At 40.9% G+C, this 15,920-nt stretch overlaps 1 protein-coding gene across 15 annotated transcripts in view; it reads right to left on the reverse strand.

Moving 5' to 3' along the window:
- The window catches only part of tcf7 (transcription factor 7), a 196,527-nt gene extending 181,054 nt beyond the window's left edge, over positions 1-15,473 (reverse strand). For 11 of the 15 annotated variants that reach the window (XM_078550963.1, XM_078550962.1, XM_078550956.1 and 8 more), the window contains exons 1-3: positions 15,001-15,242; positions 14,792-14,858; positions 14,519-14,631 (exon numbers count right to left, since the gene is read on the reverse strand). In XM_078550963.1, coding sequence (XP_078407089.1) covers positions 14,519-14,631; positions 14,792-14,858; positions 15,001-15,195 — 375 coding nt within the window. In that variant the 5' untranslated portion in view covers positions 15,196-15,242. Of the gene's footprint in view, positions 1-14,518; positions 14,632-14,791; positions 14,859-15,000 lie in introns of all 15 variants that reach the window. The other 4 variants (XM_078550961.1, XM_078550958.1, XM_078550960.1 and 1 more) reach the window with 2 other exon arrangements.
- Positions 15,474-15,920: the final 447 nt, after the last annotated feature.

Raw genomic sequence — 15,920 nt, forward strand, 5'->3', positions numbered from 1 at the left:
GATAGCACAAAATGGCATTGGAGCTGGCAGCTACAGCAGCCAAAAGGTCAATGGAGAAGAAATCACATGGGCACTAAAGGAGGCTCTACTGCTCAGGGGAAAGATGATGGCACAGTGGTAATGCTGCTGAAGTGGTAACCCAGAGGCTGAGGCTAATGCTCTGGAGACATGAGTTCAAATCCCCCTTAGCAGCTGTGGAATATAAATTTAATTAATAAATCTGGAATGTAAAGCAAGTGTCAGTAATGGTGACCACTATCACTGATTGACATAAAAACCCATCTGGTTCACTAATGTCCTTTAGGGAAGCAAATTTGCTGTACTTATCTGATCTGGCCTACATATGACTCCAGACTCTTAAATGTCTTCTGAAATGTTCAGTTCAAGGGTAATTAGGGATGGGCAACAAATGCTAGCTTTGCCAGCGATGCCCACATCCCGTGAAAGAAAGAAAAAGGTCAAATTTCTTCCCTTTTCCCCCAGTTATAGCTCTTCTCACCTCTCCCTTCAGTTCATGATACCAACCTACCTCCTGCTCTCCCTAAGTTCACACTGACACTACTCCTGCTCTGCTCCAGTTCATGCTGGCGCTCATCTCTTTACTTCCTCTACCGTCAATTCACATTGGCATTCTTTCCCATTTACTCCCCTCAGTTCATACTCAGGCTCATCTCACTTCTCCTTACCCCTTTAGCTCATGCTGGCACCTACCTTCCCTTCGCCTCCTCCCAGCTCATGCTTGCACTATTCCCTCCCTCAAGTCAAGCTGGTACCCTTCCTGCTCTCTGTTCCTAATTAATGCTGGCACTTTTCTTCATTACTTCAGTTCATTCTGGCATCTTTCTTCCCTCCACTCCCTTACACTATTTCCGGTTTCTAACTGATGTTGTTGTTTTCCTGGGGAATAAAGTTTTACTATACACTGTAGACTTGAATTCCTTGTCCCACAAAACTATCCTGGGAAATCTTGCTCCCAACTCCATCTTCTAGAGCAACAAAAGCTTCGGGTGAGAGCTAGGAGCAGTGGTGAGAGGCAGAACCGGGAATAGTGATGACATTTGTGTCACTAAGACAACCAGATGAACAATTCCAAAATAATTTAACAACCAAATTTATTGACAGAGCACTAACATACAAACAAATTACATCCCACAATTTGGATACCAATCTTTACAAATGCTGGATAGACCTGAAACTTAAGTTTTGACAAGCCTATGGCTTATCAGTATAATCACATGACCCAGGCCCACATTCCGGATCACTCTGAATTGTTGGCTTTTCTGAGACTGTCAGCTTTTATTAGTTTTCCTAAATTAACATGCATATATACATGTGTAAATGTCAGTTAAACACAGTGTTTGGTGCTTGATTGTAATACCTTCCACTTTGCTAATAGTCACTGCCTTGAGTGGAGAATTACTATATATTTAAGTGATGGTTAAATATACAAATATTTGGGAGCAAGATTTCCTCTGTTCGCTATGTCTATGAAATACGCAACTAAATCTTCATGTGCAATTTCCTTACAAGTGGCAAATGGAGAAATCTACCCCATGGCTTAATAATATGTATATGCCTGGAATTTTTGTATGGGTTATCCTAACCTTCTGCTGCAACTTCTGTGGAAAATCAGCAGAGCCCCTAAGGAAATTACGTTAATGGCTAAAAATTACCGATTACACTGTTCTCCTGGAGGTTCCACTGATCATTCACCAAAATCACAGGAACTGATTAGGGAACTCCACAGAAATTCTGCCCCACAATTTCTTTCAAATATTGGTAGATTGCAGAGTTACAGTAACTCTTGCCTCATAACCTACTAAAATTCTAATTGAAAGGAATTAAGATGGTTGCTGCTGATGTCATCAGCGGTTTGACTGTGCAGAAGTTTCACTTGTTGAATTCTCCTGGAACAGTTTGCAGATCTGTTCAGGGAATTCAGTACTTCTACTGGGCTCCAACTTAATGTTTCACAATGTGAGTCTTTAATGGAGTTCACCACGTTAAGAAATAAGAATGTAATTGTTTACAGACTTAGTATGTTTCTAATCTATATTAAAGTATAATTGAAGTTAGAGTGGTAGCTCTGTTGTGAAGCAAAGCAAAATCAACTCTTACACTGGTACAAGCCAAGCCTTATAGTTGAACAAACATCAATCGACTTTCTGATATATATTTCAGTTGCTTCTTCTTTTGAAGCTGGAGAGATCCAGCAATAAGAGCACTTAGCTCCTGCAATTACACAGACAATGAATTTTGCAGCTGTGTCAGGATTGTGCCCTCCAGCACTGACCATTGTAAACATTTTCACAGTCAGTGGAAGGGCAATTCATTTGTATGGGGCAGGTGAGCACGAGTGCCATCAAGGTTCTTTGGACAGCACCTTCTAAACCCCCGACCTCTGCCACCTAGAAGGACAAGGGCAGCAGTTGCATGGAAACACCACCAACTGCAAGTTCCCCTCCAAGTCACACACCACACACCATCCTGTCTTGGAACTATATCGCCATTCCTTCGTTGTCACTGGGTCAAAATCTTGGAACTCCCTTCCTAACAGCACTGTAAGTGTGTCTACACCACATGGACTGTAGTGATTCAAGAAGGTTGCTCACCACCACCTTCTCAAGGGCATTAATGGATGAGCAACAAGTGCTGGACCTGCAGTGAAACCCACATCCCATGAAATTATAAAGAAACTTCCCATCAGAGAGGAATAGGTAGATGCATTAGGTGGTGTGATATGGAGTCATTCAGATCAGTAAAGGTCCCATGTTCAATATATAATTGTGCTGAGTTAACTGTTTTCAGCCAGAGACAGTGATGAGAATGTTACAATTGGCTTTCAGGTAGGTTGACTGAGGAAGGAATAAATCTAACAGGATTCCACTGTCTCTGTGGAACACATCATAGAAATTTATGAAATATTCATCTGCTTTAAACATCAATAATAATTTCTAGAGTCCTATTTTTTTCAGCCTCAGCTCCCTGGCCTCCTCAAACCCAGGTTACATTACTGAAAGCAGTGAATCCTGACAGTCATGACTGATTAAGGAAGCATCGGGAGAGAAATTGGGTTATTGCCAGGGACCAATGTGAAATTGGCAATATTTCAAAATATGTGGCCAAAGATGGAAGCCTAAGGTTTGCTCTGAGTTGGGCCTCAGGAGTCCTCTCCATCATCTGAAATACTTTGCACAGTTTTTGCACAATTTGGTATCAAAGTCTAGAGTCTTGACTATGTAGATAACCTTTGGGCCTTCTGTACTTTTTAGAGGTTTAGCTTTGCACAGTTTGCTATAGTGTCCAATCCTGTTGCATTGGAAGCATTGGGCTACACTCGCGGGACATTGATCTAGCTTGTGGAGGTGCTTCGCTCCACAGCGTTGGCACTGTCGTTCTACTGACCGGTTCAAGTATTGTTTTCCTTGACTTAGAGCGACCTGTGTCTTTGTTGCTTAACTAGCTGGACTGTGGGTTGGCCTCTGCGCCACGATTTATTCTCTCCCCTTAAAATGGTTTGAGTCTCCTGATTAGGATATTCAAAGGGCCTGATATGAGCTTTAGGCAGTCAAGATTGTGTCTGGAAATTGGTCCCCCTGATGTCAGTTTTGGTGCCCAAAATGCTGATGTGCAGGGGCCAGTTTCTCCCCCATCTATCATGTTTTGTATAGGCAGCAGTCCAGATCAGAATACATTACGTTTTTAAAAAAAATATTTAAATAGGGTAGGTATTTATTCTCAAATCCTCGGGGTTTTTATCTTGCAATATTCCACTCAATGTTTTATCAGTAAATTAGTTTAGACCATTAGGAACGGATTATTCAAAATCCATTTGCATGGTACCTGCTTTCAGTTCAGAAAAAGCAGTTCTGGTTCATCTCTATGGAATAAATGACACAGTAAATGGCATTCTTTCCACAAAGTTGTGCATCAAAGAACTTTGTTATTTCAGCTCCAAGTGTAATATTAGGATGATTTTTTTTTCATTCTGTCCCCTAAAGAAGGAGTCGGCAAGTAAGGAAACCAGCAATTTTTTTTTTGAGTGTTAAAATCTGAGGCCTTTCCTCCAAGAAAATTATAAGTGTTAAGGGACACTCAAAATACTGGCAGTGGAAAAGATGTGGTAGTAAGATAGAAATAGAATCCATGTGGGTAGAGATAAAAGGTAACAAAGGATCAACCACAATAGCCGGGGCAGTCCACTGGCCAGCTAATAGTGGAGGGGACAAAGAGAAAGAAATATGGTCATAAATTAGGGAAGTCAATAGAAAAAGAACATAAAATAATAATTATGGGGCGATTTCAAAATTAATTGGCCAGAAGAGGTAGGTAAAGGGGATAAAGGGATAGAGTTGGCACAATGTGTACAGTATATAAGTCTAACAAGGGAGGATTCACTATTGAATTTTATAATGGGTAGTGAACCAGAATAGTTAAGAGATGAAACATAGGAGAACATCTAGGCAATTAGTGACCATAACATAACACGCTTTAAGATGATAATTGAAAAGGACACAAGCATAACAAAGTCTGTGGTAATATGTTAGAGAAAAGACAATTTTGAGAAGCTGAGAATAGAAATTGAAAAAACTGAAATAGGCATCAATATTGGCAAACAATGATGATAAGCAGCAATGGGAAAATACTTAATATGGTATTCAACATGAGTCCAAGAATAATATATTCCACTAAATAAACAAGAACAAATTAAATACTGATGAGGCACCATGGATGAATAAAGACATAATGAAAAAATTGAGGATAGGGAAAGAGGCCTATGCTAAACACATGGATAGCAAGGAACAGCATTACAAGGGAGAATACTAACATACTGTGGGGGATTGGTTACCTCAGTTAGCTAGATGGCTAGAATGTGATGTGAAATGATGCTGACAGCGCAGGTTCAATCCCCATTCTGGCTGTGGTAGCTCATGGAGGTCTGCTTCCTTGCGTTGTCCCACACTTGCACAGTGTGTTCTTAAGCTATATGTAACTAATTGTCTCTCTCTAATGACGAGGTGCCTATAATCCTTTGTGGACTATTGCTAATTACCTTAATAAAATATTAGAAAAGGAGACAAAAAACAAGTAGGAAAGTAAATAGAAAGTAAATTGTCAGGGACCATCAAACATAAGAGTCAAATATTCTGCAGGCACATAAATAATATAAAAAAGAAAGTCAGGATGGGAATAGGGCCACTAAGAAATGGATAGGATAAAATGACGGGCATTGGGAAATGTCATAAATACTAAATATTATCTTTCAGTACTTACCATGGAGACATTTAATGTAGAAATCAGAGAAATATTAAATAAAATACTCAAACACAAATAGGATAAAATGTCCAGTTGGATTGCATCCACACATTTTAAAATAATCTAGAGAAGAGATAGCAGAGGCACCATTACACATACATAATAATTTATTTTAATGCCAGAGCTCTAGTGGCTAGTCAACATTATACCTATATTTAAGAAGGGAGATTGAACATGTCCAAGGAAGTATAGACCAGTCAGGTTAACTTCAGTTTGTAGGAAAATTATAGAATTCCTACTAAAGGAGAAGTGGCAGAACATCTAGAAACCAAAAATATAATTATGAATAGTCAGCATGGATTTCAAAAGGGAAAGTTTTGCTTGACCAACCTCATTGAATTATTTGAAGAGGAACCAGAAAGAGTGGACAAAGGTAATGTAGTAGATGTAAGTTACCTAAATTTCTAAAAGGTCATAGATGGGGTGCCACAGAATATACAAATCAATAAGGTCAAACAATGCAGAGTCAGAGGACAAGTAGCAGAATGGATAGCTAGCTGCTTCGACAGAAAGCAGAGAGTAGGGGTCAAGGGTAGCTATTCAGAGTGGTAGAGGTGGAAAGCGCAGTCCCACAAGGATCAATGTTGGGGTCACTGTTGTTCACAATTTATATCAACTATTTAGACTTTGGAATAAAAAAGCACAATTTCTAAATTGGCTTATGGATCCAAATCGAGGTGGATAGTCAGCACTGAGGAGTAATGCAACAAATTACAAGAAGATATTTATCAAACTTACAGAGAGGGCATTTAATTATAGATAAATGTGAAGTATTTGCATTTTGGCAAGAAAAATAAGGAAGTTGCATATTACTTAGAAAATAAGAATCTAAATGAGGTAAAGCAATAAATGGATCTGGGAATACAAATACACAAATCTCTAAAAGTAGTGACAGGTTAACAAGGCCATAAAAAAACAAACCAAAACTCGGGTTTGTTTCTATAGCGTTGGAATTGGAAAGTAGAGAAGTTATGCTAATTTTCTATTGAGCCTTGGTTAGACTGGACTTGGGTTATGGTGTATAGTTCTGGTTGTGATAGTATAAAAATGATGTAGGGGTACTGAAGAGGACCTCCAAAAAAATTACAAGGAAGATACAAAGAACTGGCTCTTACTGGGATGTAGACTCACAGTCACTGGCAGACCACCAGTTCTTCATTCAAGCTGGCATTCTAGCGAGCCTAGGCAGTGAGATTGACAGGCTAGCTAACTGTGAAAAGCTTCACACCCAATGCATGCACCTGTGCTCTCTCTGGCACCAGTGGCTGAACAACATTAAGAAACAGGAACCCATGGCGGATATTCCCCTTTCCACCCCAAGACACTAAAAAGATAAAAGACTTCAATTAATATAGCACTTTTCATGATCACTAAACATTTCAAAGTGCTTTACAGCCAATGAAGTACTTTAGGAGTATAATCACTGTTGTAATGTACTGGGGTTAATTGCAGTGCATTTCTTGCTAACTGGTTTGGAACAGTTTACTCAGCATTGTGCAAAAATATTTTTTATTAACACTTTACTTTTCCCTGAGTACACCTTGTAACACATGGTCCTGTATATTTATGAGGTAGGTGGTGGGGAGAAGAGGCAGAGAGGTGACGCTTTAGTGGTAATGTCACAGAGCAAGTAATCCCGAGGCCCAGGCTAATGCTCTGGTGACATGGGGCAGAAATTTCCCTCCGTCGGTGGGGTTGTGAGGGGGGTGGGCAGGGGCGGACGTGAACCCGATTAAGGCCAGCCCACCGTGACGCTCGGCTGGAAGCGCTGAGCGCTCCCTGTGCGGTGGGGAGGGTGGGGGGAGGATTCCCTGAGCCAGCTCCCTTCAGGGAGATTAGTTTAAGGTTTAAAAATTTTAAGTGAAGAAAGGAAAACATTTTAAGACAAGTCCCCTCATGTGACAATGTCATATGAGCTGGGTCATTTCAATGAATTTTTTCAAAAAATTTTATTTAATTAATAAACCCTTCATGAAACTTCATCCCGCCTGTGGATGAGGTTTCATGAAAAATGTGAAAGCCGCCTGGGCTCTTTGACTGTCCGCCAACCTTAAGGTTGGACGGGCAGCATTCTTAACAACTTTAATTACTTTCTTAATGGCCTTGATAGGTCTTTGACAGTTCGGCGGATGCGCCGAACTGACAATCTAAATGAAGCGCGGTGACATCGGGATGCACGCCCAATGTCACTGTGTGTCAATTTATGTGTCGGCGAGCGGGCCCCTGCTCGCCGAACTGAAAATTCTTCCCATGGATTCAAATCCTCCCATGGCAGCTAGTGGAATTTAAATTCAATTAATATATGGAAAATAAAGGTAGTCTTAGTGATGGTAACCATGACAACTATCATTGATTGTTGGGAAAACCCATCTGGTTCCCTTTAGGGAAGGAAATCTGCCATCCTTACCTGGTCTGGTCTACATGTGATTACTGACCCATAGCTTTGTGGTTGACTCTTCAAAAAGGTCTTTACCAGCAACACACTCATCCCATGAAACAATAAAAAAAATGGTGGTGCTGGGACAGGATCCTTGCAGAATACAGCTGCTAATAGTGTTTGAGTTCCACATAGTTAGACAACATTGTGGTCTTATATGGCGTGGAGCAGAAGGCTTTTTAAATGCTTAAAACAGCCATCACTGCTGTTTTGCTGCATCCATGTGAATGGATGGCAGGGAGCTGGGGGCAGGGAAGGGCATGATTTTTTTTTTCATTCATTCATGGGATGTGGGCGTCACTGGTGAGGCCAACATTTATTGCCCATCCCTAATTGGCCTTGAGAAAGTGCTGGTGAGCAACCTCCTTGGACCATTGCAGTCCATCTGTTGTAGGAACATCCACGGTGCCGTTAGGAAGGAAGTTCCAGGATTTTGACCCAGCAACAGTGAAGGAACGGCAATATATCTCCAAGTCAGGAAGGTGTGTGGCTTGGAGGAGAACTTGCAGGTGGTGGTGTTCCCATGTGTCTGTTGCCTTTGTCCTTCTAGGTGATAGAGGTCATGGGTTTGGAAGGTGCTCTCAAAGGAGCCTTGGTGAGTTGATGGAGAATTACTTTACAAAGTAAAGCAATTGACTGATAAGCATGCTCACATATAGAATGGGACTCATTGGTTACTATGTGGATTTTCCTCTCACTCACTCACAATGTATCTGTTCCAATGAACTGCCGCCCAGAAGGAAAAAAACAGTTTGGACCAGTACTATTAATTCCCAATTTGTACTGGTGTTCCATTTTAAGATACACAAACCAGTTGGGACCAATATTCTTATTTCCCAGTTTTTACTGTTATTTTCATTCTGGACAGGCAGTCTTCATTCCTATAATATGGGGTAAGTCCAGGCAATTCAAAGTGTTTACATCTTTAACACTATTGGGCACAAGGTGGTCAATACTTTCATCCAAACTATTTCCACCATACTTGGTTAGTTTGTTAAACAAAATCACTAACTTCAACTGCACTCAAAACTCCCAGTCCCAATTTCATACCAAACACAAACCCTGTACTCAGTTTGATTTTCAACACCTTCATGAGGAAAAGATCAGGCAAATATTTTCTTAGTTGAGGAAGGAAAAGAAACAATGATATCATGTAGCCTTTAACTAATTTTCAAAATGGATGCCAAGTTCCTGACCGTCACACAAAATTAACAAATTAACTTCACATTGTCAGTGTCATGTTGTTGTAAGCATATTGGGGGAAAATTTGGGTTTCACGTTATTAGATTTGCAGGTGCAAAATGAGGGAGAAAGAAGAAACTTAGCAAAACCGGGCCAAGGTCTCCTGGACCAGAGTTTGGTGGCCATTATTGATTGAATAACTTTCATTTGCCCGGCATGGCTGCCTGAAATGGGTACTAAGCCCCATGAATCTTGTAATCAGGTCCCGATGCACAATTGGACAGAAACCAAGTGGAGCCTGCTCCACACATGCTTGGCTCAGTTTGTCCAGGTCAATGGTGGCATAGCCAGTGGCTAGAGGCTACAGGAGAAGCAGTAAGTTTTTCAATTATATTAATGTGGAGACAGGAAGAGCAGGAACACTGACACTCTCTTTACATTAGCACTGCAGGCCTCTGCCAGTCAATGCTCACCCCACCTCAGGACCCAGAGCCACGGGACTCATCTATGGGCCATCTCAGCGTCCAAGCTTGCCAATTTTTGGAAAGTCTTGGCCAATCAGCAGTAACAGGATACCCAATGGGCATCCATAGCTAGCCAGCACTGTATAGATAAGGCCCAAATTCCGCTTTGGGGCTGACCTCCTTCTTTGGGCATGCATTTTAACATAATTAATTTCACAAAAGTACTCTAAAAAAAATTCTTACTCTCTCCAATAATCCACAGTCAAATATCTAATATTGTTTTCTGATCTTTTCCCAGAAATAAGAAGCCTTTGTAAATGATCATTGTAATTTGGGCAGACTTGGTTTAGTCAGGGGTTCAAGATACCTTAGGATATTTTTTCTGCATTAAACATGCTGTATAACTGCCTAGTTGTTATTGTTGTTGTTCTCGCCTCTCAAAATCTGGTAGGGTCTCAGATTTTGACATGTTCGTCATTATAAACAATCATCTTAAATAACTGTATATGTTTTAAATCATGTCTCATAACTATATTGCTAACATTGTTCAAATTGTTTTAAAAAAACAAGCGTGGTATGGTGGTACGATGATGGGAGACAGGAGGCTTATGGGGCCTTGTGTATGAGAGGGTATTGGGCCATGTTCATCAATCTGGACAAAACTGCTTTAGGTCTGCATTTAGTACAGGAGACTTTAACTGTTTCAAATATGATCTCTCTAGATTCAATCCATTGGATTTGTCATCTGAAACTACAAAAAAATATATTATCAACTTGTCCTAAAAGAGAGGACAATAGTTACTTTACAAGTGACTTGTAGAGACATCTCACTCTCTTAGTCGAGCTAAGCCATGCCATACAGCTCGTCCTGGAGTGAGAATGAAAAGTGTGACTGCTTTTATTTTACAGATTATACAGCATCTCTGTTACAGGCAAAAGTAACCGGTGATACTCTCCACCCACCTTCCCACCTTGCTCTGCCTACCTGACCATTTTGATGAGCTCTCAATGTTAGTGGCAGAAATTGAAGTGGTGCTGAACAGAAGCAAGATACTGTCTGTAAATGTGTGTGTGGGTGTGTAGAGGGACAAGGAGGGGGGAGGCAGGTTATCAGCATGGTGAGGAGAAGTGAGCTGGGGAGAGGGTGGTAGTGGCACTCCATGGGAGACATTTTAGATTGTTCATATGCACTCTTCTGCCTATTGGCCTCATTGCCCAATTTCATTGTCAAGGACTAGGTCTGTCTGCCCTCAGTATGGGGTGACAAGCAGCAGAGAAAACTTATGCAGGGAATAAAATCACTAACTGTTAACAACTCACCTGTATAACAACACCAATTACTTATGATAGTGAATCTCTTCAGACATTTTTTTTGGTGAATGTTATGCTGGTTGGTAAAACATTTCACTGCTGGAAATAAAGACTTTAAAAATCTTTTTCTGTCCATTCTCACCCAGCAACATGTATTCCCAGGCCAGGGATATCATGCATCTAAAGCTCAAACTGCTTTGTACCAACAAGAGGCCTTTACCTCAACCTTAATAAAACAACCTCCACTGGAGCAGTGTAACGATTCCATCACACCAGCAATTCTTACCTCTCCTTTCAGTGATATTTACAATTTAGTGTCAATTTATACAAACTCACCCTATTTTGTGCTGGGAACTCACATCCATTAGGAATGAGGTTCAGACTACCTCAAACCCCAAACACCAAAAGCCCCTTTGTCAGGAGAAATGCTGCATGGCATACCTCAGTATATTCACGCATTCACTCATGTATGTTCTGTCTGAAGACAGGTCCTTGGCTCATTGTCTGCTGATGCTTCATCCCGATCTGTTTCCTTGGCAGTTTTTGTGAGTGGTGGAGTGTGATCATTGCCTTCCACTCCCGGGGGCAGGGTGAGGGTAGAGGAGGCACGTCCCAAGTCTACTTCAGACAGAATGGGAATCAAAGCCATGCTGTTATTCTGAACTATACACTAACCACCTAGCCAACTGAGCTAACTGCCTGCCCCCCACACCCCTACCACTGTATAAAGATATTTGATAAATGTTGCAGTGAAACAAAATACTACCTAAGACCCATGATAATTGCTTTTCTTTCTGCTGTTTAGCGGCAACTGTTGTTTGTTGAATGAATTTAAAAGCGTACTGCGATTGCCAACTGCTATTTAATAACACATAGCAGAATTGAAATACAACTTTAATGATATGCACTCTATATAAATTAAGTTTTGTAAACCAGTTTTCACAAAAGTGGATAACCATATCTATTTTGTATTTCATGGACAGATATATGAATTGTGATTTTTTGACTTGTTTCAAAAGGTATTTTTCCATCATCTAAAGACTGTATATTGAGACAGTCACACCATCAGAACTCCTTTTAACCCTTAGCTGGCTAGCATTCTCAGGGAATTCCAGGGTACCTCAGATAGCCATTTATAGCAAAAAGGTTTTCAACTGGATCAGCATATTGTTGGACCAAACTGTAATAACCACTCTATTTAGTTTTTTCCCCTAAGGTTTATATTGGAGGTGGCACTGATTTCATTCAAGTTTGGCCTTGAACTAAAAACTGGATCCAAAGGCAGATTTCTAGCCAATCCTGACTCGAGGATTTAAAGATTGACATGACTGATCACCTTGTTTGGTGCAATTTCCAAGTTCCAAGCAGAAAACACTACCATTCTTACTTATCTTGTCACCAGCTCCAGCAGTATAATCACCGCCCAGAGATAAATCATTACTGGAACGCCATGGGTTAAAGGTCAAAAAGTTACACAAAAATTTGCAACACTCTGTTTATGCTATTGCTTTGGGGGTATTTTTGTTTAAATTGCGTTATTTTTATGGAAATTAGCTTTGTAGAGCTATTGGGGCTGATGGTGTGAGGGAATTATATTAATTGTGCACATCTTGAAACATCCAAAGTTAAACCTGCCTGTGCCTACTAACAGTACCCCAGCTTTTTCATTCTATCAAACTTAGTATCTCATCTGAGAGCAAGTTCTGATGATAGTATCTCCAATGTTCACTGTTCAAACCAAAGTATTTACCAAAACACAAAACAGAAATAGGCAAAGAAGTCAAATTATTCAGTTCTTTGTTTAACTATTTGATTCTAAAAAGGAGCACTAGCAGCAAAACTACCTCGTGAATGAGATTTCTGACATCTCATGGCTGTCAGTCTATGAGAAATAAGTAGGGTGCCTTATTCACAGAAACTTTGAGAACTGTAAGCAGTTATTAAATAGTCATGCCATTTTTTCCAACAGTGCCTGTGTTATGTTACTAAGTAAGCTAACAAGAAAGCTTGTGTCTGATCTAATACCACCCACCACCTTCCCCCCACCAACCCTCCCTCCTCCTCCCACCACCTGCTCACCGCCCCACTAGCCCTCCAGCCCTCAAGCAAACCTATCTTTACTGAAAAGGTTTCCATTTGGCTCCACTGTCAGAGAGAGAAAAAACGACCACTCAAACCACATTGCACAACAGTGCAAGAGGCAGAGCACAACAGCACATTGTGGAGGTTTGAGCTTCTGGATAGAAATGCTCAACAGGACATCTATCTGATGTCAGATAAGCAAAGGTTTTTGTTAAAAAAAAAAGGAAAACTGACTGACTGACAGCTGCTGGTTGCATGGTACCTGTTCTTGTCATGCGAGACTGTGGAACAAAAGCCATGTCTCTCACAAGTGTTTGCAGCATGGTAGTGTGCAGACTTCATAATCCTTTCTATCAATGAGATGATTCGGTAGGCAAAAAAAGTAAGACAGGGTTCTTCTGATACTTTCTTACTTAATAAAAGTGGCTTCTTGACTAATCAGTGATCACATACGCCATATTCGTGTAATACATTTTTATTTGAAAACCTGACGTATTTTATGCTTCAAGGAACTGCTTTCTTTCCAGAAAGTGACTTCCTTGTCAATTTCCAAGTAATTTGTCTCGCGTTGAATTTTAGAACATTACTCAGAAAAGTGCTGATTCCTTGATTTAAATGTTGACACGTCAAGAAGGCGGCCCGGTGGGATATTACTTTGAAATGCAAATCATTTCAGGCAATGCACGAATATTTCAACACCACGGTCTGAACTGGGTAGGAATAATTACTACAAATTTTTTCTGTGGCACGGACTTATTGTGTGTAGGGTTTTTTTTGTTGAAAGGAGCTAGATAGGACTTAAAAACATCCGGTTTATCTTCTCTACTTTTGAAATGTGTATCAATATAATTTTGGGTTGGATATTGGTAAACAATTTTTGAGAAGACTCATTGCTTAAAACTGAAACGAATAGGGAAGAGCATTTTTCCAGGTATGAACAACGTTCACTTTTCGCCGGGAAAATGATGGAAATAAGTGAGACCTATAATACAGCCGCCAAAATATATATTTTTTCAAATCTCCAGCTGTCGTGAAGGTGCTTTTCTCGGAGTTGCTCCTTGTTTATTCTATTGCTGGTCCCCGGACAGCAGTTTTCGGCCCGTTGCAAAAGAACCCAACTTCGCAACGTTGCTAAATTTCGAGAAAACAGGAACTATTGTGACCGTTTCCTCAAAAATTAAAAGAAGGATTAGTAGGGAATGACCCGAAACCAACTGTCCTTTCCTCCCCCCACCCCCACCACCCCCACCACCCCAGACAACAAAACTACGAATTGACAACTCGACAGTGACAAACCTCCAGCATTTGTTTACTCACAGCACGGCAGCAAAAACAAACCTAGCAAATGATGACTACCTTTCACCAGGAACAAGGCGGCAACCACAAGAGATGCATTTTATCCTGTTTTGACTGATTTGCAGTGTCGAAAGACATCCCTGACTGGGAAAGATTCCGTAAATTTGAGTAAGGTGTTAATCAAACAAGAAAAGTTTAAACAGTATTTCCGAGATCAGCAACTCAGAGAGAGAGAGAGAGAGAGAAAGCCCCCCAGAACCCAGACACTGAATTTAGCTTCTGAGTGAGCCGATGACTGGTTGGTGATGAACATTTATCTCCTGCAATAATATCACTAATTCCCCCTTTCCCCTTCCTAAAGAAAATAAGTCTGAAATAATGAGACTGGGATGTACAATTCCTGCAACGTGCATACGTGCCCAGGACTTACAGATGGAGAGAGGGATCCATTGGGCAGGTAGGGGTCCTGGAGCATCAGAAAGTGGGGATACCCCGAGTAGGCTGTCCCTTTGAATGTACCACCATCTTGACGCTGCTTTATAACTGCATGAGAAAGCAAGGGGGGGGAAAAGTTTTAATGGCTACTTGACATTTACAAACTTAGTTGTAAACGACTGGCGAATAAAGGGAATGAATGAATTAAGGATTGTTTTAATGGCGGGTCTACACAAAAAAAAATCCAAATGCAAGCAAGCCAACCTACCGTCATCGATGTGACCTCTGGATTTGTCTTGGTAAATTCTTTGATTGTCCTGTGAGCGTCTAATCGCCTGTTCGGGATCATGTGAAAGAAGAATTTGCATGAGATGGGATTTGCCTGTGTTATATGCACGTGTGTGTGTGTGTGTGTGTGTGTTTCTTAATAGACTGGAAATTCATTAACTGGAGAAAACATCAAACTCTTTCACTCACCCCTGGATCGGATGGAGGATTTACGTTCTGGTTAGTCTCCGACTCGTTGACTAACGATGACTTCACGTCTGCTAGGTCCCTCTCTGTGAGAGCGTTCTCGGAGATTTTCTCCTCCTGCTCCCCTTCGTCCTTAAAGGAGATCATTTCATCGTTCGCCCCCAGATCATCCCCTCCACCGCTGTTCAGCTGCGGCATTTTCCTCAGGATTTTTTTTTTCCCTCTTTCCCCCCCCCCCAACCCCCCACCTCACCACCCTACCTCTCCACTCCTTCACTTTGCACTATTCAAAGTTACTGACCGGGACTTGTGCCGCTTGTTGGACACTATCGAATTAATGCAATGGAAAGTTGCAGTCAGTTGGAGCAGGAGAGGAAGAGAGAGAGAAAAGATCTCGGTGAAAGTACGGCAGCAGGGGGAGAAAAAAGATCTGAAGCAGTTTGTGTTTAGGACCAAGGCGACGGCTCCTCAACATCAAAGGGTACCGCCTTTTGATTGACAGCTTCATTGACGGGAGGGGGGATTCAATTGTTTCATCAACGAAACACTTTAATATCATTATTATTTTCGTAATACGTCCATGCCCTTGCAATCAGCACCCCCAGCACTTTTTAAAATATCATTCCACGCAGCTGTTTTAAAATCCGATATTAATATGCGTGGAAAGAAGCATTGACCCCGCGCCTTCCCTGACAAATAACTATTTACTATACATTTTCTCAATACTCGTGTTCATTAAAGCGAAAGTACCTCCTTTACGGCTTCCTACACCGTAATTCAGTTTGATCAATAGATCATGTAACTTTTTTTTCTGAATTATGTAAATTATTTAACGTGTCAGTTTTGAATTAGTAAATTGAAATACTTAATTTTTGGACTTTCTTATGCTGGGAGACGTAAGGGTTAAAATGGACTGAAGAGAA

This window comes from Cetorhinus maximus, chromosome 10 (genome assembly GCF_964194155.1).
Source record: "Cetorhinus maximus chromosome 10, sCetMax3.hap1.1, whole genome shotgun sequence".
In the NCBI taxonomy this organism is placed as follows: domain Eukaryota; kingdom Metazoa; phylum Chordata; class Chondrichthyes; order Lamniformes; family Cetorhinidae; genus Cetorhinus; species Cetorhinus maximus.